Here is a 21,511-nt window from a genome sequence, read left to right as displayed (position 1 = left end):
GGGGAAGCTGCTCCAGCAGGAGGCGGCGCCCGTCCGGAGCTTCAGCCAGTGCAGTCAGAGCGCGCAGGGAGTACATGACCAGGGCCTTCCTGCTCTTCCTGTTCTTCCTCTCTTTCTCCTCCTCCTCCTCATCTTTGTTCTTGGACACCAGATTGAGGAGGACGGGGATGATGTCCAGATCCAGACACTGCCGCTTACCTGCAATCAAACTCTGTTACCGCTGTTGCTTTTAAGTTTGACATACATATTAGTTATTAAAACCAATTTTTTCCAGCGGAGACTTTTGACCAAGGCCAAGCCCTGCCTGCTACGCCAAGACTTTGAATGAGTCAATAAAGAAAGCAGAAGCCGAGGGACATCCGGCAGAACCTCCAACGACACCAGGTCTATCCTGTAAATGAAACGCCGTTGACATACTGTAGACTAGTGTACATGAAAACAAAAAAAGAGAAATCAAGCAGACTCCCAAGGTGCATTTCACTAATAATAATCTAATTGTAGAGCTTCACATTATGCTATGTGCTCTGCTGAGGAGGAGTTAAACCTAAACCTTGTAGTAACTTAATCAAAATAAGCTCACTCTCTGATTCTGGATCATTTTGGCATCAATTTAGTAACCACAGTGACAGGATTTATTCCATGGCTTCTTCTTCTCAACAGCAACTGAGGCTAATGGGCAGTGTAGTATTAAGAGACAGAATTAAACCTCATTTGTTGTAATATTGCAAACTGAAGGTCAGAACATGAACCTGTGTGATGGTTACATCATCCAGGAGAATTTAAAAAAAATCTTGAAATGGTAATCTACAGTGAGGAAAAATGCTTTAAGGTGTGTATTTGTACCTTTGGTGATGATCACAGTGTACATGATGACTCCTGCAGCATTGGCCTGAACATCGATGTCTTCGTCATGCAGCAGGTCGACCAGGACAGGAAGTAACGACTCCTCACACACCTGCAGCTTTCCATCCTCACAAACACTGGAACCAGCAAAACAAAGACAGATTTAAAGATAATATTACAGACCGGAAAGCCGAGAGAGAGAGGGAATAAAATGCAGCAGGAGACCATGGGTCAGATATGAACCGGGGCCGCTGCCAAGGGCTCAGCATACACAGGGTGAACACTCTACTGGGTGAGTTAGAGGTCGCCCTAATTTTGACATTTTTTTAATGGGATTTTGCATGTGTTTTTGTATAAAAAGCGATATACATATCAACGTTGGAAAAGTATCAATGTGAATATTGCAGTTGGTTAACAACTTGTTACAGCACTAACATGCATTTGTTTTGCTAAGGAGAGGCTGTTAACTTTACCTTATTAAGGTCTTAAAAAGCATTGAAAGTTTGCAATACTTTGGTGTTAGCAAGTGGTAACACTAAAATTTGGGCGGAAGTTTCAGTTTAACTGTAAGTGAGTTGATTGAATTTGAGTGCGAGTTTATGGGCAAGCGCTGAGTTAAAGTGTAAGTATAAGCCCTGAAAGAAGTTGAGGTGTGAGTTGCAGTAACAGCGATGCAGCACACTTCCCCACTCTTTGAGACAGAGCCTGCATGGTGTTTAACCTGAGCGCCATTACGACTGCAGCCGCCTCTCTGCGGATGTTCGGGGAGCGGTGGGACAGTTTGTGGCCCAGCAGCGAGACACCGTCAGAGGCCAGAGCCGGCAGAGCATCCAGCCTGGAGCATGAGCTTAGGGTGGAGAGGAGTAGCACCTGCACCTCCTCTTCCTCCTCCTCCTCATCTTCCTCCTCTCTCAGCTTTAACATCAGCTTTGGAACCAGAGTCAGGAGAGCCTCGGCACCTGCAGTGATATAATCTCAGGTCAGACAGATTTATTTGGAGGAGAAAACGAAGGTGAACTATTAGAACTGTCTTTTATAAACATCAACTCCTGCTTCACCTATGACCTGCCGTACTAACTGTTGTTTTGCTCACACAGTTTCCCTTTTTTTTTTTTTCACTTACTAGTTTTACTGTTAGAGGGGAAACAATTTATTTGAGAAAGTGTTTGATATCACATTAGAATATTCAGTTACTTATTATTAGCTACTTATTTTTTCCCTTTTAGTTGAATAAGAAGAGTTTTAAATTGCTGCAGGCTAATTTAATGCATTATCAGTTTTGGCTGATTGTTACGAAACAAATAACTGATTAAAAACTCCAAAGTGTTGACTGAGACATGATGACTTTACCTGCAGGCAGCAGAGTGAGGCGGTTCAGCACTTGGTGGACATTCCTCCTGCAGGAGGACGAGTTGTCGTCCATCAGCTGAGAGAGAGGAGGGAGGAGGGAGGAGGAGATCAGGGCCTGTCTGCAAAAAGAGACAACAGAGACAAACAGTGGATTTAAAGATATACTTCAGTTACACTTTTTGCTGTTGGTCACTTCTTTCCAAAGTTAAAGCTTCACTGTAACAAAAGCCTTCACTACAGTTTGATTCTCAGTTATTTGTGTTTTACTGCCACCTGCAGGTGATATCATAACGTACAGCAAGAACAAACTGCTTATTGCGGAATTTCTCTATTAACAAGTATTGTGTGTGTATCACAGCCTAATATACTGTATATTCTTCCTCTGTGCCATAAAACCCCTGAGTGATATGTTCCTTCATTGCTATTAAAACCATACTGTGGTTTATTTTGTCCCCTTGGTCCCCTATGTTAAATGCCATGCACGCAACCCGGGCACGTAACATCCTAACCTGAACAAACAAATATCATCTGTTGAAAAGACCAGTTTTTCTCACTTAGGAATAATTTCCAAACTCAAGTCTGTTCCGTCATACAATGATCTGAAAAAAGTCATCCATGCCTTCATAACCTTCCGCCTAAACAATTGTAACTCTCTTTACTTTGTTCTCCCTCTAACACTGGTGGCACGGCTTCAGATGGTGCTAAATAAATTGTCTCTTGATGTTGTCTTAGCTTAAATCACTGATCTGTAAGTGTATTTATTTCATTTTGTTTAATTATTCTATGGTTGATGTGCTATGTACAGCACTTTGGTCAGTGCGAGCTGTTTTTAAATGTGCTATAAAAACATATCTTACTTTCTTACTTATTTTGAATCAAACCATACACCTTCCTGCTGCCACAAATTCTCACTACAGCACCAAATGTGAAGTCATCCACCGTTGAAACTAGTCCCCAACAAATGCATTCTTTACTCCTGTTTGTTTGATAAAAAACTACTGTGAGTGGCTGTTATAGTCTGTCTACCTACCTGCCGATGCTGTGGGCGGTCATGAGGTGAAGCAGCTCACAGGCTTTTGTTCTGACTGATGAATGTTCATCCTCAAACAAAACCTTCAACTGCTCCAGAAAACCTGCAGAAGAAGAAGAAGATGTCAGCAGTCTGTACGAGAGGAGGTCCAAATTGAAATTTGACTCTTTTTCCTCCAATTGTTGAGTTAATTTCATTCCCTTTCCCATCTCTACATTTTCTATATCATCCAAAAATCAATTATATGTTTGGTTCCATACTAGTTAATAGGTCTTTTAATTGGATAACAGAATGACTTTGTGTATAAACGTAGATATACTGAAAAAAGTAAGAGGAAAAATCAACTCCAGGTACCTCAAAAACCTGTTGAACAAAAAAACAGATGCAATGGTAGTTTCAAACTATACCCAAGTCTCTCTATGTATATGAATATGTATGTAAGTAGCTAACTCTTTTGCTCACAAATTAATAACAGCACACTGTCCCACTCTTTGAAATTAATTAAAAGCCAATTGATTTTCTGTCTAATTAAGTAGCAAACTGATTAATAGTTCAACCTGTAGGCTACTGTTTATTCAACTACAAACTAACAAAACATCAGATTTTTACAAACTCTTTATATCTTTTGTGTGTAAAAATCTTAATTAGCAAAATAGCTAAGGCTGTCAGATAAATGCAGTGGAGTAGAGAGTTAGGATATCGGAGTTCTCATCACCCCCGTTAACAGTCTGGTAGATCCGCTCCGGGTCGTGCATCAGGTCGCAGAGTGAAGCCAGAGCCCGCAGCCTCCAGTCCGCTTCCGGCTGCTGCAGCTCCTCGAAAAGCTGTGGCACGGCCCGCCGCCCAAAGGCCACCGGAGCCCGGCTCGGATCTATCAGATAACCGGCCATCTGGTGTTCGTTAATTAACCTAGATTAAAACACCTAACTAGTTAACCACAGAGCTTACCGGCCGAGCTAGGTGGTAATTAGCCAACATGCAAAAACACCGTTGCCTGGTAACCTAATACAAGGAGCTGAAGAGATGACGTCTCGTCTGGGATTGGTCCATTACTGTACGTAAACATGATTTAGGTAGTCTATGGCTACAGGGCACTGGTTTTACTTTACGGCGACACTGAAGCGGTTCTATGCTTCTTCCTAAAACCACCATTCATTGACAAAAACTGTAATTGAGTAAAATACACTTCAATAAATAAGAACTGTCCCTTCTTCATGTAAATTCATTGAATATCCAGTTCAGCTGAATTTAAGCTTGTTTTGACAGAACAATCACGTCCAGTTTATTTTTAAAAATCACTCAAGTTCTTGTTCAGCTGGACTTGTTCTTAGCTACAGCTAAGCTAGCCACATGCAAAGAGAAAGAGCAACAGCCATGAGTTTGGACAAGGTCAAATGGCCAAATAAATATTTATAACATTTGAAAATAAACAAAAACTTTCCCTAACATGCTCCATACAGCAAGTTTCCGTGGTTGCTTTTCAAAGGACAAAAAAGTAGCTAAAATGAAATGTGAGAAAAGGAACTCTTTATTCATCTGGTCTTCAAAGAAAATGTTACAAAACGTAGGGAAGGAGGGATAAGGTGTTAAACAGAAGCAAACCTGTGAGCAGGTTTCCAAGGTCCAAGGTCACAGAATGTTCAGTTGAATCAAATCAAAAGGACTTAAAGGGGAAACCGATATTTAATTTTATTTAATTTCGGGGGCTTGCATTGGAACGAGTTTCTGAGGTCTCGATGAGAACAAACTTAAAAAAAAAAAAAAAAAACGAGACCTACAAAACTTCAGTATAAATTGAGGGTTTTATTCTGCCCGACACTCAAACGTAAAATTAATTTAAAATGAAAATATCTATGGATTTATTTCTTCTTTTTCTTGCTCTTCTTTCCTCCCTCTCCCTGCTGAGAGCTGGTGTCTCCTCCTCCACTTTTCTGGGTCCGAGTCTTTAGTTTGGGGATCATCTCTGCTACGTAAAACATCACATCTTTACCTAAGGGGAAAAAAAACATTAGAACTTTACTCATGTTTAGCCACCGCTGATGTCACTTTTACCAGTTAAAAGGACAAATGTCTCTGGCGGCAGGTCATATCAGCTGATCACAAACTTAAATTTGGTCAGTACCTGGAACGTCTCACTTAGCCAGACCCTCCTCCAATGCGCGCTGGAGGAGAGTGACTACAGTGAGGGGAAAAAAGTATTTGATCCCCTGCTGATTTTGTAAATTTTTCTACTGACAAAGAAATTATCAGTCTATGATTTTAATGTTAGATTTATTTGAACAGTGAGAGACAGAATAACAACAAAAATCCAGACGCTTCTTTCACCCAGTTGTCCTCTGAATCATTCAGATGTTTATTGGCAAACTTCAGACGGGCATGTATATGTGCTTTCATGAACAAGGGGGCCTTGCGGGTGCTTCAGGATTTCAGTCCTTCACGGCGTAGTGTGTTACCAATTGTTTTTTTGGCAACTATGGTCCCAGCTGCCTTGAGATCATTGACAAGATCCTCCTGAATAGTTCTGGGCTGATTCCTCACTGTTCTGATGATCGTTCCAACTCCACGAGGTGAGATGTTGCATGGATCCCCAGGCTGAGGGAGATTGACAGTTCTTTTGCGTTTCTTCCATTTGCGAATAATCGCACGAACTGTTGTCACCTTCTCACCAAGCTGCTTGGCAATGGTCTTGTAGCCCATTCCAGACTTGTGTAGGTCCACCATCTTGTCCCTGATATCCTTGGAGAGCTCTTTGGTCATGGCCATGGTGGAGCATTTGGAATATGATTGCTTGCTTGCTTCTGTGGACAGGTGTCTTTTATACAGCTGAGATTAGGAGCACTCCCTTTAAGAGTGTGATCCTAATCTCAGTTTGTTACCTGTATCTCACTGTTCAAATAAATCTACCGTTAAAATTATGGACTGATCATTTCTTTGTCAGTGGGCAAAGTACAAAATCAGCAGGGGATAAAATATTGTTTCCCTCACAGTATTCCACATAGCATTCGGGGATGGAAGGAAAACGTGCTCTGGTTTATTGGCATTTCTTTAAAACAATCACAATCGTATTTGACGGTGCCACCGGGGAAAAGCTGGGTTGCCGCTGCAAAATAGGCTCGGAAGGAACTTGTTTTGTATGTTTAAAAGTTGTTTTAATTGAGCAACAGAAAACACAGATTGGACAAATAGTCTAGCTATCTGTGTGGATTTACCCTACAGAGATCCGATGAACAGCTAACCATAGTCCTTAGAAATCCACCAGAGATTAAAATGCCAAGCCAAAGAAAGCCCATGGCAACGGATATCTGGCCTAAATGAGTGAAATCCGGCATTGGAGCAATCCCCGGAACAAGGATAGACTAGTAACTTGATGACAGAAACAAAAGGTTTGGGTGTCTTTAACTCGACCACCGATCATCTGTGAGGGGAGAAGCTCCACTCTACTCGACACCACTTCCAGTTTGAGTGAGATGCTTCAACAACTAATAATCTCTCAGTAATAACTCAGGTACATTTTTATTCACATCAGATCAATAATTTAATCTTCCAAACTATAGTTTTGAATAAGGACTTTCAGTATTTGGATCAAGTAGCCCATGAAAAAGTAAGTGTGTCAGATACACATTTAATCAACATTAATTAGGTCAATATAACCTTGAGCATTGGATAGAGGTTAAAAATGGATCAGGACATTCTTAGTTTGGGTCATACAGTATGCAGCCCTGGAAAAAAAGAACTGAATCTATAAACTCAACTAGACAAATATGGTCAGAACATACATTTTATAATCGCATGAAGTCAAAACATGTTTGTTGGACTTACGAGAGGCGAATTTGTCCTGACAAAGGCTGCCGTCCGCCTGCTTCACCTGAACTCGGACACGCCCTCTGAACTGGACATCCCTGTTCCACTCTCTGGGGTGCATTTTGTTCTGGGAAACAAATGCATAAATATATAATTGTCATCTTCCTGAAGTGATTTTCTGAATTCCTGCAGGAAAAATAAAGTTTTTCTTCGTACCTCCACGTAGACATTCATCCCAGCTGCCGTCAACACGTCTCTGATCTCAGCGCAGGACGGATTTTCCACCGCCTGCAGACACACAACAGCGGCTGTTTGTCTACTCATGGGTTTATTTACTGCATGTCACACTTTTGTACACTACATATTTTAGGTATTATCGCTGCTGTGCTTTGTACATGGTGGTAATGGTAAAGTTGGACAAGGGTGACTACGGTTGTTGGCCTTCTAGCCCATCTGTATTCAGGACACCTCCCCCTATACAGTACTGTATGTCTATTTGTATACAATACAATATGTATTGTAATATGCCTTGCTGTAAAACCAATTGCCCTCCGAGGGGGAAGTGGACCTAATTTCTATGTAAGATGCATCAACAAATGAGAACAAATAAATGACAAAAATCTGGTAAAAGGTTGTTCAGACTGCTGTGTGGAACTGGATTTAAAGACTACAACGAAAGTAACGACGCAAATTAGTACAATGATCGGAAACATCACAAATAGACGAGAAAAACTTCAGCAGAAAATAACCGATGCCTCGACCACTCTCCATTCAGGGAATGACTGCACATTTCTTGGTTAATATTTCATCTACTTTGTTTCACACACAGTGCAGCTCTTTTCATTTTAGTTTATTCATATTTTTGATTGTAATTTTTTTATCTAACCAATGCTTGACTTTTGCAAAACCTTTTTTTTTTCTCTCTTACTATATAAAATTAATATGGACCAAAACACCAAGGCAAATTCCTTGCATGTGAAAACCTATATACACACACACACAGTAAGTAAACTTGATTCCGACTCAAACATCCAGTGACTGCAGAGTCTGATTATAACCATTACTCATTGCCTTCCAACAACTTTTCTTCATGTTTTGCAACCTGTACTAATACTACATACCACAGTTAAGTGTCAAGCAAAAACAAAGCATCATTTTGAAGCCATGGACTGTGGAAACAAAACGTACATAAAGCTGACAGTCTGGACTTCATCATGAGTCTACATACTATGTTTCCCCAAGGATCACATTATTAAAGCAGCCCTTCACCTGCTTGAGTTTTGGAAGTGGAAAAAATAACAACAATTGTTAACAACAGATTAAATGTAGTGAAACAAGGCCTGGTCAAAGCCTCAGTGTTTTGGGGGACATCTGGATTCAGGTGAACGGAGAATTAGAGACAACAGATTTAGTTGAAGTTTTGAAATCTAGCATGTCTTCCTGCATATAAACTGCCCATTTAAAACAGAAAATGCTGTCTTCTGCATGAAGAAGGCAATGACTATGTTGAAAATGAGTCTTCTAAATGATAGTGGGAGTCACTAACCCTAACCAGAATCGTGCTGCCCTGATCTCATTATGGTGGCGCTTTCTGCTAACAACGAGCAGTTTGTTGGAAGATAGAAATATCGAACTAAGAAAAACTAAAGGTGTTTTAATGAAACATCATTAAAAAACTGTAGAAAGTAAAAACCTTCTCTGCAGGGATCCTTCGTCCTTCAGCCAGCGTCTTCTTACTGTTGATGTAGATGGGATAGACGCAAATAAACCTGAAAAACATCCCAGATGTTAAAGCTTATAGTTCATAGTTATGTCTCCCCCATGGGAAATTATAAATAATGACAACACGACTAACAACAACACCGCTGTTACGTCCACATGACGCAAGACTTCAGTGATCACACACACCACCCTACACCGCTCCTCCACACAGTTGCTAGTGGTCAAGGAGGACACGGAGGATTAAAACACATGTAAGAGTCTCCAGAAGAGGTAATTATCAGCCCTCAGCCCTCTGTGTGAAGTCGCCAGACCACATTATTTTTTAAAGATAGCCATACTGAGAAACACAGAGAGAGTTTTGTGGAGCTGACCTTTAAGTCAAAAAAACTAATGTCCGGCTTTTGTGAATGATTAATGTGAACTAGAACTGAACGCAACTAGAAAACATAATCCACATATAAGCCGTTCTTGTTTGCACCAGATAATAAAAAATATTTTATGGGGTGGGATCAGAGCAATTCCTTTCTTGATAAAAATCGGTCTATAAAATGTAAGAAAGCAGTGAAAATGTTGATCAGAGTTTTATAAAGCCCAAGGTGAAATCTTAAAATTACTTGTTTTGTACAATTATAAATGAATGCAAGGAATCAACAGTGATCAAACTGTTAATTTACTTTGCTCTAGATAAGAGTTTGTAAAGTTATTGACTTTTACAAGAAGCTGTATTTGCATTCAGTTGTACGACATGGACAACGCTGGTTTGAATGAATTGAACTGGCTCGGAGTGGCAAATAGCCAATCATTTGCTAAACTCTTGACTGGGAAGTAACCTAGCTAATCATGTAGCTACACTTAATCTGATCCCATTTCTATAAAGTCACATCGAGCATATTTTTGACCTCCGTCGTCGTAAAAATCACCATAAAGTTAACGGTGGGATCCATATTTGACTGCCAAATACTGGAACCTTTAATCCACGTCATGCTAGTGTTACAACAACACGCCAAACTCAATGTAAAAACAACATAATTTTACACTTTCACGGTTTCTGACCAATTTCGGAAAACGGGACTTTACATCGAAGTCTTTAGCTAGAACCTGGGATTATGAAGAAATATAGTGGTAAAAGATATTTTTCTTCTAAATCTGTATACCCGAGAGTTAGTTACTCCTTCAATCTTCAATTTTACTTCACCGTGCAGGGTTCTCCGGTTGTAATAAACAGTATAAAACAAAACAGTTTTTAGTGGGATTTAAAGCTTAAACCCGAAATATATGCGTGCCGAATTGAAGAGTGTGCCTTCAGAGTCGAAACATTTACTACAGTAACAACTAATAAGCAAGTTACGTTTGCGAATACCCGAGTTCTCCTTATATTTATAAAATCCTCTATAGGAGTTCTTACAAAGCTCGAGCGAAGGGCTAAGCAAGCTAGCTTTAGCTTAGCTAGGCTAACAGGCTAGCTTTTGCAAGAACTCACCTCTCTTTGTCAGCGGGGTTTTGTGTTAGATGAGCCATTGTTAGTCAGTTCTGTTTTTCGTCTGAATGCAAACGGTTTAGTCTTGGTTGATTATAGCGACTAGCTACACGGTTTTGATTGCCGTAAAACAGGCAGCCTTACGGCCGCGCTCCACATGCACAACACTGTTGACACCCTGTAGGTGCGCTTGATTTAATGTAGGACCGGTGTTACATTAGTAAGCACCGTAACAGAAACACAGCAGAAGGGCTTCTTAACTGTGGTTGGATGTAACAAGTACATTTACTAAAGTACTGCACTCAAGTACATAGTTAAGGTACTTTACTTGAGTATTTTCTTTTCTAGCCACTTTATACTACAATTTCACTACATTTGTGTGACAGTAGCTAGTCAGTTATGTTTTTAGTCTTGGTTGATTGCAGCGACTATCGACACGGTTATGATTGCCGTAAACGACAAAAGTGCTTTACTTGTTAAAGCACTTTGTAACTTGTTTTTGAAAAGTGCTCTACAAATAAAGATTGCTATTATTATATATTATCATTAGTTTTAGTTAGTTTACAAATTAAGATTTTTGCATAAAACAAACATGTGAACAGTTTATAATGTTTTGTTATAAATTAAACTTCCCCAACAGTTTTACAAGTACAGCTGAAAACATTATTCTTTTAATACATTTGTTAATGAAAATCACTTATTTCGAAAATATTTTCAACAAAACGAAACACTTTGTGAAAGTGTCACTTTGGTCTCTGGTGAAATTGTGACCATTTCTTGCTATTTTAACTACATTTTTACAAACCAAAAAATCCATTATTAGGGCAAATAACCAACAGATGAATACATTTTGAACATAATCATTTCTTAATAGTTCAACATAGACTTAGACTTTTCTTTAGTGATCCTTTTGGGATGACTCCCGCGAGGAAATTTGCAGCAGTTTTAGCAAGAAAAAAAAATTGATAAAAAAAGACAGTTTAAAGACAACAAAATAACAGTAATAATAATAACAATAATAATAAGAATATTCGTCAAAATGAGCTCCACCTCAAACAACTACAACATGAAAATCCTGCTTTTACATTGATGTATGATTGATAATAATATAATGATATAATAAATAATAGTACAACATTCACAGGGGACATTTTTACTTTTTTAAACTATATTTTACTAATACCCTAACTCATCTGAATACTTCCTCCACCACTGGAATAAAAACTGCAGCATTGTAGTATTTCACTGTTTGAAGACAGGATCAAACCAATTACTCCATACTAGAATTTGCAAGCACACTACTGTGCACAGTATTGTGTACAGTAACAAACTGGAAACTGTCATGCATGTACTGATCATAGACTTGTTGTATTATACAGTCTATGGTGCTGATGGATTGCAACATATATGATATATAATAACACAAAACGGCCCATACGGGTTTGATAAAGAAAGAATGGAATTTATAGCGATACTGAAAGGACACAGCATTGCATTGCGTAATCTGCTGGGAAAGTCACCATGGAAAGTGCACAATCTTCTAATTAGTCAATTGGGAGTAACAGGAATAATATATAATTTAGCTTTCTTCGGTTTTCTTTTTTTTCATCTTGTTCTTTTATTTGAATGTTCCACATTCCAGTCCAGTGGCTAATGGCCAATAAAATAGTTTGCCAAACGCCATTAAAACCTAAAGAAGTTTACTGTTTGTCGTCCAAGGTTTGACCACGTGGTGTCGCTGGTGCGCTCACTCTGAGCGCTGCTGAAATGCCCGGATGTTATTGTAGCTAGGTCTTTTAGCAAATCGGCTAGTCGCTGCGACGCCGCTGCTTCTCGCCGCTACGGTCTGTCGCATCGGGGACATTCGACCCTTTTGACACCCCCGGCCAATATAATCTGTTTTTTAACGTTGGTAACTTGACGTGGGTAATTTATCATGATAGAAGTTGACCGAACGGCTCGTTAATTTTAGGTCTTTTCGTTGATTTTCCAACCGATTTGGCGGGACTAGATCGGGTTAACAATACGACGAGCTAAAGGCTGAAGCAGCTAGCTTTGAGACTCAGGCCAGTTTTTTTAAGGTAACTAGTAACACAGCTAGCTCAGCGAGCTACCGCGGCTGTCATGGAAGACAAATCTTTTACTAAAGATTTAGACCAATGGATTGAACAGCTAAATGAGTGTAAGCAGCTCTCGGAAAACCAAGTCAGGACACTCTGCGAGAAGGTAAGTTAGTTGTATTATGTCTCAGTCGGCCTCGCTTTCAATGTGGCCTACATTGAGAGATGGGCCCCGACTAATTTCTGAAATTAAGTCCTAGCAAGGCGGTTATTTTCTCAGGCATCCTAAGATTGCCAATGTTTCACAGCTCTTTAGCAGCTATATAATTTGATTAAAACACTAGATCATCGCCATGTACGCTGCCCAACCCAACCCAAGTGTTCTAATATGGGCCGTTTACCGTAACCGTACTCTCAGGTCAGGCAGGCCGAAAATTTGCATCTTTACATTATTACCAGCAAATAGATGGAGCCCATTTTACTGCTTGTTTAATAACACGATTGCATTTTTCGCACAGATCAGAACTCGGCTAATGTTCCATTTTGGAAGTTGCATTCTCATTTTATAGAGAAAGTGAACGTGCATTAATAAGGTTGCACGTTATGATTTGCACCGCACCCTGTCTTTATCGATCAACCGGTTCATTGCTTAAAGATGACAGACGTCACTTCAGGCTTGTTGCACCACAACGATAACTCGTCCGGGCAGCTTTTATGCATCACCGACCATTCTTAAACGTTATGTAACATTAGGTTTAAATCACACTACCGAGAACCTGCAGGTTATCATGTACGTGCAGAGCCCAGAGTTTATTAAATGGAAGTTCAAAACTCCAAACTTAACTGTAGTTTGTTTAAGGAAAGAATTGGAAGTGTCAGCTGAGGATTTTGTTTAGGCTGAACGATGGAATATAGGTGAATGGGGGGGGGGGGTAATTGAAATTAGTAGAAAGTGATGTGCACGATAATCAAGGTACTAGCTGGCCTAAACATAACGCTTTCAATATTCAATAACATGTCTAAAAAAAGAAAGCTCATTCCAAGTTAGCAGAGAGCAAAATTATGTCCTTAAACTGTTGTATTCACAGATGAGTTGATATCTTGCGCTCTGTTGGATTGATCACCAGCTCTTATTAAGCTTTGACTTGTGTCTTAAGACTATCGGCTGTTGACTGTTAATGCAGTAATAACTCGAGAAATACCACTAACAGGAACTCACTGTTAGGATTATTCAATTAGTCGTTCAGCAGACAAAAAATAGCACTAGCACATGAATCATCGAATGTTTGGATTTTCTGTATTTCTCTTTTTTTTAGATCATACATTTCATATCTCACGTCACCTTGGACTTTTGGAACTATTTCTCTTATTTATAGACTCAACAAGTGATATAAAATAAGCAGCCATGGTTAAATAATCCGACCCTACACGGAAACCAAGTAGAACAGAAGCAAACCTGAACATTTCCTGTTAGCAACAGTTTAGCGATTCTTTTTATCAGCAAACGCTTTGCTTTAAAAAAAATATTCAACACCTTGCAATAACTTGTCAGTATGTTGCTAAACGTGGATGCTTATGACATGAGTTACTGTTTGTCTATCTGAAGAGTTTTTTTGTTTTTTTTTCATTGTTCAGCTTACTCACATGATCACATTTAAGTAAAATGTCTTTAAAAAAGCCACCAATTAAATACATAATCTGTTTGTTTCTTCTCCAGGCAAAGGAGATTCTGACCAAGGAGTCAAACGTTCAGGAGGTGAGATTTCCCATGATGCAGACAAAAATTGAACTTGCTGATTGATTTCCAGTATGACATGTATGAAAAAGAATTGTCAGTTACTTCACATGTAAAATGACTTACATTAACTGCAATAATAGAATTTCAGAATTGGTCCGGCCAGTCAAACTGTCTCAATCTCCAGTTTGAAGACATGCTTCAGTACAAGCCATTGGTCCATGGCATAAGTTAAAGGCATTGCAGATTAGAATTGTAATCAATTCATTCGTTCATAAATATAATCAGTATATAGTTTGATAAGGAAAGTGTGTAAGTTCCAGTTTGATGGTATGCGGTCAGGTTTAGGGGGGGGGGATGCCCCCGCCATGCATAGCCTGTAAGGGAAATGGAGTCTATGGCATGGAGGGGGGTGTACCTGGAACGCTGGGTACACTGTTCAGCCCAATGGAGACGTCATGGGCTTCAATCAGCGAAACGTCAAAGCAGAGTGCCCACCTGATGACCCTAATGACATACTATACCCCCCCCCCCCTTTTCACCACTCCACAACTGCTACTGGCAAGACTTTCCTGCTAAAGGATTGAAACATCTAGTTCTGTTAGCATAACTGATAAACCACAGAAGAAAAATTAGTTTTATCTTCTACCTTAACTGTAACAGTAAATATGATGACATACAGTAAACTTCACCCGGAATTGGGAGAAATGTATTAAGTCAGTGGTTCCTCACCTTTTTTGGACTGTGACCCCTTACAAGAAAACCGTCTGCTTGCATCCCAAAATTTAACAAAAGATTAAATCAATGTGCAAACACTTAAACACCTAGAAACAATTCAAAGTACATACAAATGATCAAAACGACAGAGACGCGTAAAACAGAACAACAGACTGTTCAGATTTTGCAGGAAGTTATCCAAACTGCACCAGGGAACTAAAATAAAACCGTTTTTAGAGCTTTTGTGCAGCAAGTCACATTAATCTCCTGTACGGCACAAATAAACACATATACAAGTGAAGATGAGTTTTTTCTAAATGAGTTTTACACACTCTGATTAAACCGGCCCATATTTATACAGCTTTAGCAGTGAATAGAAGTTCTTGTTTGTCTATTTGTAAAGGATATCTTTATAATACATAAGGGAAAACCACAATGGTATCTGGATGCTAACTCCTGTTCCCTGTGGCGTGTTTGGAGCGGAATGGGACTGAGCCTCTGAACAATATCACACCTTGTTTACACTGTAAACCATGTCTTTGCCAAGCTCCAGGTTTTCACACACTATCATTTTTAGAGACAAAGATCTCCCAGCCAACATATTAAAAACTGAAATATTAAACATATCCTGTAATAAACAACTCAATGTATAAGTAAATGAACAAAGATTTTGAGGTCTTTAAAAGCATAACTTTATGTGTCATTGTGTGAAAATGTCGTTGTTGTTTCATTGCTGTTAAACTTTGCTTGGACCCTTCACCTGCGTCCTCAGGTGCGATGCCCTGTGACGGTTTGTGGCGACGTCCACGGTCAGTTCCACGACCTGATGGAGCTGTTTAAGATCGGAGGCAAGTCTCCCGACACCAACTACCTGTTCATGGGAGACTACGTTGACAGAGGCTACTACTCTGTGGAGACGGTCACTCTGCTCGTCACGCTAAAGGTAAACACGGTCACTGTGCTCTTGGTTTGGTTCACAATAGTCTTAACGTTCAGCTACCTCAAAAAAGGCCTTTAAAAAGTTACACATGTCATGACAAAGGTCTCTGCCGGTTGTAGACAGTAATGTTGATTATAATTCTTCTTGTATGTATTTGGAGGCTGCCAGGACATGTTGTACACCTATAAACTCAAAGTAGGTTGTTATGACACCTTTAGACCTGCAGCAAACATCGTCACTACTAACAGTTACAGCAGATGGGAAGCTCTCAGAAGTCAAGATTTGAGACTTGCTGTGTATATGTAAGATCATTATGTAGACATTTCCTGGATGTTTTGTGTTGATTGGACAAACCTTTACCTGCTGTGATGAACACACCACTTGCAGGGCTGTTATTGGTCTTTACTTTGATTTATAAAACAAAAACATGTTTTTTGTTCACAAAATGTCGGATTTCTCGGCCAAATTCAATTTCTAAAATAAAGTTGAAGAGAAAAGTAAAGCGTGTATCAACTTTTGGTTGATCTTTTATCAACTTACCACTCCCACACTGAGCTGATCCTATTCTCTGGAAGTTACCCGATTTAAAAGATCAGTCAGAACTCTATATTTAAAGTCTTAACTCTGCGAGGCTACATGCCTGCTGACATTACATTGTTTATTGTAACAAATTTAATAAGCAGGAGACTGAACCTGTTGGCCTACCTGCATCAATGCATCTAAAAATAAACTCCACTCTGATAAAGTTTTGCTTAATAAAAGTAAACAAACAAAATAATATTAATTGAGGTCCACTACTAACAATTTCTCAGTTTGATTAATCTGCTTATTATTACCTAGATTAATCGTTTGCCCAACAAAATGTAAAATAACAAGAATACACATCCCAATTTGTCTTATCAATTAGTTGACTTATCGCTATAGCTCTAAATTAAAACATTTTCCGGTTACAACCCTATGGGTTTATATTTTTTTAAGATAATTTTTGGGGCTTTCCCTTTTATTTGACTGACACTGGATAGACATGAAAGGGGGAGGGAGATGGGGGATGATACGCAGCAAAGTGCCGCAGGTTGGATTCGAATCCAGGCCGCTGCAGGACTCAGCCAAAATGGGGCGAACGCTCTTACTGGGTGAGCTCGAGGCCGCCCCCCCCCCCCCCCCCCCCCCCCCCCCCCCCCCCCCCCCCCCCCCCCCCCCCCCCCCACAGCCCTGTAGTTACTACATTTTTTTATAGGTTATTTCTGTGTCAGCAACATCAGGCCTATTCCATGTGGCTATAAAAGACACCAATTTACAAACTCATCTTTCAGTAATAAATGTGCAAATAAACAAAAGACTAGAAAAACACAATCTACCTTTTTTCTGGTTTTCAGGTTCGTTTCCAGGAGCGAATCACCATCCTGCGAGGGAACCACGAGTCGCGGCAGATCACGCAGGTCTATGGCTTCTACGATGAGTGCCTGAGGAAGTATGGCAACGCCAACGTCTGGAAGTACTTCACAGACCTGTTCGACTACCTACCACTCACTGCGTTGGTGGACGGACAGGTGGGAGGATTAGCCTAGAAAACGTGGCTCTGCGCACCCCTCCCATATCTTTTTGTGTGGAGTGTATTTTGTGTATATGTTTAACAGTGTAGAGTGCCATCAGTCAGCGTCATTTCTTTTATGGTTTTTATTACAGATCTTCTGTCTCCACGGAGGTTTGTCTCCCTCCATAGACACCCTGGATCACATACGCGCTCTGGACCGCCTGCAGGAAGTCCCACATGAGGTACACACACATTGAAATGCTGAAACACTGAATGTAAACTTAAATTTGTTGGTGGCTAATATCAGCGGCAGATTAATCCGAATTTGGTGTGTATTTGGTAGCAGGACAATGTATGTGGGATTGAGTCTAAATCAGCCAGTGTTTGTGTGTTCATTGTAATACCGCTAAAGGTTTGGCTCAGACAAAATATGATTTGCTGGACTGAAATAATAAAAATGAAAAAATAGTATTATAGTTTTTTATATATACACACACACACACACACACACACACACATAATATAAAAAATCTTTTTTGACTCTTCATCTAGGGCCCGATGTGTGACCTGCTGTGGTCAGACCCTGATGATCGTGGTGGGTGGGGCATCTCTCCCCGAGGTGCTGGCTACACTTTCGGACAGGACATCTCTGAAACCTTCAACCACGCCAACGGCCTCACTCTGGTGTCTCGCGCCCATCAGCTGGTCATGGAGGTAAAACACACATTCATACACACTAGTGCTGTTGGAACAAATTTGGGGATTTGAATATAATTTGGTAGCCCAAGGTAACGTCCTTGAAGTGGCTGTTTATCTGTCCAAAAGTTTTAAATGATAAAACAAGCAGCACATCTTTATATGTAAAAAGCTCGAGCCAGAAAATGTTTGCCTAAAAATTTAAGTTGACACACGCATGCTCCCCCACAAGTGGACTGAAGAACCCTAAAAACCCTCGCATCTCCGTGACAACCTAATTTAATGGATTTGTAATGGTGCAGTGCTTCTTCAGTTCCTGTTTCTGTACCAGTTTTACTCCCACTGGTTCGGTGTGAGAGTCTCTTCACCTGACACAGACTTGGTTTAAAAAAAAAAAAAAAAAAGAAGAAGAAAAATCAGATTGTTTGTCTCTATGCAGGCAAATACAGGATGTATTCAAAACTACCTACTGCAAAATACCAAATAGTATGCTCAGCAAGGCTTAGCCAGATTGGTAACTATTATTAGTATTGTCTAGTAATTGGTATAGTAGTCGGTTTCAAATAGCACCACAGTTATACAAGTAGATCCTTTACTGGTCTAACAACAACACATTTTATTGTACCTTCAGGGCTACAACTGGGGCCATGATAAGAATGTGGTGACCATCTTTAGTGCTCCAAACTACTGCTACCGCTGTGGAAACCAGGCAGCCATCATGGAACTGGACGACACTCTGAAATACTCTTTGTAAGTACAAGGACTTGATGTTTACCTAATTTTCCAGAAGGGCTGAGAGATGGACAGATTTTTTTTATTTTTTTATTTAGATTTATTCTTTCACAACCTGTAACATTTATACATAATGTATTAACATAGTGCACCAATGGTAGTAGCGCAGATGATATCTGGCTACATTAGCTGTCGTGCAGCCGGCGAGTATCTGCTACTTATACTAAGTGAAACCTCTTGCACTGACCTCCGTAGCTTTGTAGAATAACCTGTATTTTTCAAAGAGAGCCATATAAGGGATACAGTTCCTCTTTATTGTTCTTGCTCAACTGCACATGTAGGCTTAAAAATGTGCTTGAATCATTTGCAGAATTAAAAATACAGAAAAATTCAGGTTTATTACTACAGTAGGTTTTCACATATATTGAAGTTACCTTGGTATTTTGGTCCATACCAATAAACATATATTTATAAATTATAAAAGATAAACGGGTTAAAATTGTTAAATATAAAATGGCAATGTACAATAAGAAATATAAAAAACAAATGTTTATTACACCATGGTCTTGATGAATACTTGATTGTGATTGGCTGCAGGATGTCCATAAGAACATTTGTTAACATGAGTTATAGAGCACCTACCTAACGAGTTCCAAGGAAACTGACTGTTTACTGTTCTAAATGAATTCTCTTCATAAAACAAAAAGGAAAAGGGAGTCTGTTATTTCCAACACTGGCGCTTCAGTGCCTTGTCCTCTGAACACCACAGGATGGCGCTAACATATAAGCTGCTGTTATACTGCCCCTCTGAACTAAATTTGTTTCACAGCAAACGTTATCTCACATCCCGTTCACTGTTCACATTGCTACTTCAGGCTGCGGCCTTTTTACACATTGCGGATAAAATTGTTCGTAAAAGCCCCTACATTGTTTTGGGGACAATGATATGGCTGGATAGCTAGCTTTTCTTGATGTTAAACATGCCGTCAAATTATTTGTACTGATTGCCAACTTTACACAATATTATAGACTTACGTATATAATATCTACTGTTGCTAAAGGTGGCAAGTTGTATCTAAGGTCCGTCCTCAGGTGTAGCCAGGGAAACAGAGTTAATATTATCCAACTTTAGATTTCAATTGTAAAACAAATATAAATTGTTTTTTTGTTAAGTATTTGGCAAGTGACCACGATACAAGCTGGTTAAAGCCCTTCAAGGTGTCCGTTGTCAGGTATTAAGCTGCGCGTTGGGCGGTTTTACGTCTCGCCATCGTCCATTAATACCTGATAATAGACATCGTTGGGGCATTAACCCTTAAATAATGACCAGCTGTACAGTGTTTTAAAACCAAAACATTGACTAAGGAGTGCAAATGAAAGAAAAAATGAAACGTCCCCCAAATTGATCAAATCATCCCGCCCCATCAACCTTACATGTTGCAATAACGTCAAGTCTCCACATAAGGGATGTGCTCTGGTCTGAGGCATCTCGATGCATTCCAACAATCTGATACATTCAACATACATATGCAGCAACTACCGGTACGCTTCACCCCCATTTCACACATTAATATATAATTGTTTATTAGTGTTGGTTTGGTTTCTTCTTTTACTGGTGCTAAAGCGATACTTTTAAAACGGTACCTGAACCTTTTTTTGGGGGGGGTGGCACAAACGACAGCCGGCGGCATTGAAGAATGGCTTGTTTATTGCTAAGGCCATACGGTCAAAAACAACCACTACCAGGGTATTTTACAATCATTTTTGAATGCACCACACGAGGCTTACCAGTTTCAAGTGAACGCATAGTCTATGTTTTTTGTACGTCCCGTTGTCTGAATCCCCTACAGTGAAATACAGTCACACTTTACCCCATTTAGCTTTCAGCATTTTGTTGTGTTTAAGCCACGTTGCGTTGCCAAGTGTAGTCTTAAGTAAAGCTTGTGTTGCCTCTAACGTCCGTTTTGGAGCAATAGAGAGAAGCGCAGGTATTTCAGTGGCACTGACATGAGGCACCAAAGTCCACGTAGATACGGGTCGATACGGCACCGGTGACATATTAGCAGCTGTTTTTCGCTACCCAACCCTATTGTACCCTACAATAACAAACCTTTTCTGTCTCCACAGTCTTCAGTTTGACCCCGCCCCCCGCCGCGGCGAGCCCCATGTGACCAGACGCACTCCTGACTACTTCCTGTGAATGTCCAAAGCCATCCCTGTCAATAATCTACAATCCTTCACCCACCTAACCCCCACCCACTCATTTTGGATGGAAAGAAGATATTAATAAAATAATACTGTACCAGGGAGAATAGAAACAAACAATTGGCTGATGAACCAAGATTTTAACAAAAAGAGAAACCTAAAGAGCGGCCCCCTCTACAGTTTTGTTTTCAATATGCTGTCATTAATGCTGTGCTTCTGGGGAAAAACCTTGATGATCTGTTTTCTTTTGTTTTGTTTATTACATGTTTGAAAACGAGATAATAAAACTACCAACGTGGACCAAATGTGCCATATTCTGATCCTTTTACAACATGTACAACGCGCGGTGTTTCTTTCTTTAGTTTTTATTGTTTGTTTTCTAGACCAGCACTATAACCCTACCTACCTGACAACGTCACCACCACACCTCACTTCTTCATTGCATATGTGCTTTTTTCTGTTGCAAGAATAATTTTTAAAAAGGAGGGGTAAAAAGGAGAAAAAAAAATTGCTTCAAGTAGTACAGCTGTCAGTTTTAGCTGTCCAGGCTGCAGCCGGTGGTCATCTCAGCAAGTATATTACTGTAATTTGAATAAAGACAACAGACGTATGAAATAAAAATGTCCTATTGACAAACTACTGCACTGTGTTTGTGTCTTTTATTTAGCT

At 39.8% G+C, this 21,511-nt stretch overlaps 3 protein-coding genes across 4 annotated transcripts in view; 1 reads left to right on the top strand and 2 right to left on the bottom strand.

The window, feature by feature from the left end:
* Positions 1-4,264, bottom strand: part of rsph14 (radial spoke head 14 homolog) — a 4,616-nt gene extending 352 nt beyond the window's left edge. Inside the window, exons 1-6 of one of the 2 annotated variants that reach the window (XM_034872624.1) lie at positions 3,939-4,264; positions 3,224-3,329; positions 2,194-2,312; positions 1,565-1,802; positions 844-980; positions 75-198 (exon numbers count right to left, since the gene is read on the bottom strand). In XM_034872624.1, coding sequence (XP_034728515.1) covers positions 75-198; positions 844-980; positions 1,565-1,802; positions 2,194-2,312; positions 3,224-3,329; positions 3,939-4,113 — 899 coding nt within the window. In that variant the 5' untranslated portion in view covers positions 4,114-4,264. The remainder of the gene's footprint in view (positions 1-74; positions 199-843; positions 981-1,564; positions 1,803-2,193; positions 2,313-3,223; positions 3,330-3,938) is intronic. The other variant, XM_034872625.1, reaches the window with a different exon arrangement.
* Positions 4,265-5,014: 750 nt separating this feature from the next.
* srp19 (signal recognition particle 19) lies at positions 5,015-10,478 on the bottom strand. The gene is made up of 5 exons (XM_034872627.1): positions 10,227-10,478; positions 8,718-8,793; positions 7,241-7,312; positions 7,043-7,151; positions 5,015-5,213 (listed from the first exon to the last, which is right to left on the bottom strand). Exons 1-5 carry the CDS (start codon positions 10,262-10,264, stop codon positions 5,083-5,085), a joined length of 426 nt encoding a protein of 141 aa, XP_034728518.1. The 5' UTR covers positions 10,265-10,478; the 3' UTR covers positions 5,015-5,082.
* Positions 10,479-12,009: 1,531 nt separating this feature from the next.
* Positions 12,010-21,482, top strand: LOC117944927 (serine/threonine-protein phosphatase 2A catalytic subunit beta isoform). Its single transcript, XM_034872144.1, has 8 exons — positions 12,010-12,449; positions 14,001-14,039; positions 15,508-15,678; positions 17,052-17,225; positions 17,362-17,451; positions 17,762-17,923; positions 18,537-18,655; positions 20,765-21,482. The coding sequence occupies exons 1-8, from the start codon at positions 12,348-12,350 to the stop codon at positions 20,835-20,837; spliced, it is 930 nt and encodes a 309-aa protein (XP_034728035.1). The 5' UTR covers positions 12,010-12,347; the 3' UTR covers positions 20,838-21,482.
* The last annotated feature ends 29 nt before the right edge of the window (positions 21,483-21,511 follow it).

The sequence above is a fragment of the Etheostoma cragini genome, chromosome 5 (genome assembly GCF_013103735.1).
Source record: "Etheostoma cragini isolate CJK2018 chromosome 5, CSU_Ecrag_1.0, whole genome shotgun sequence".
Lineage (NCBI taxonomy): Eukaryota > Metazoa > Chordata > Actinopteri > Perciformes > Percidae > Etheostoma > Etheostoma cragini.
The sequence above is the reverse complement of the archived record's forward strand: the minus strand, read 5'-3'. Positions and strand labels throughout refer to the sequence as shown.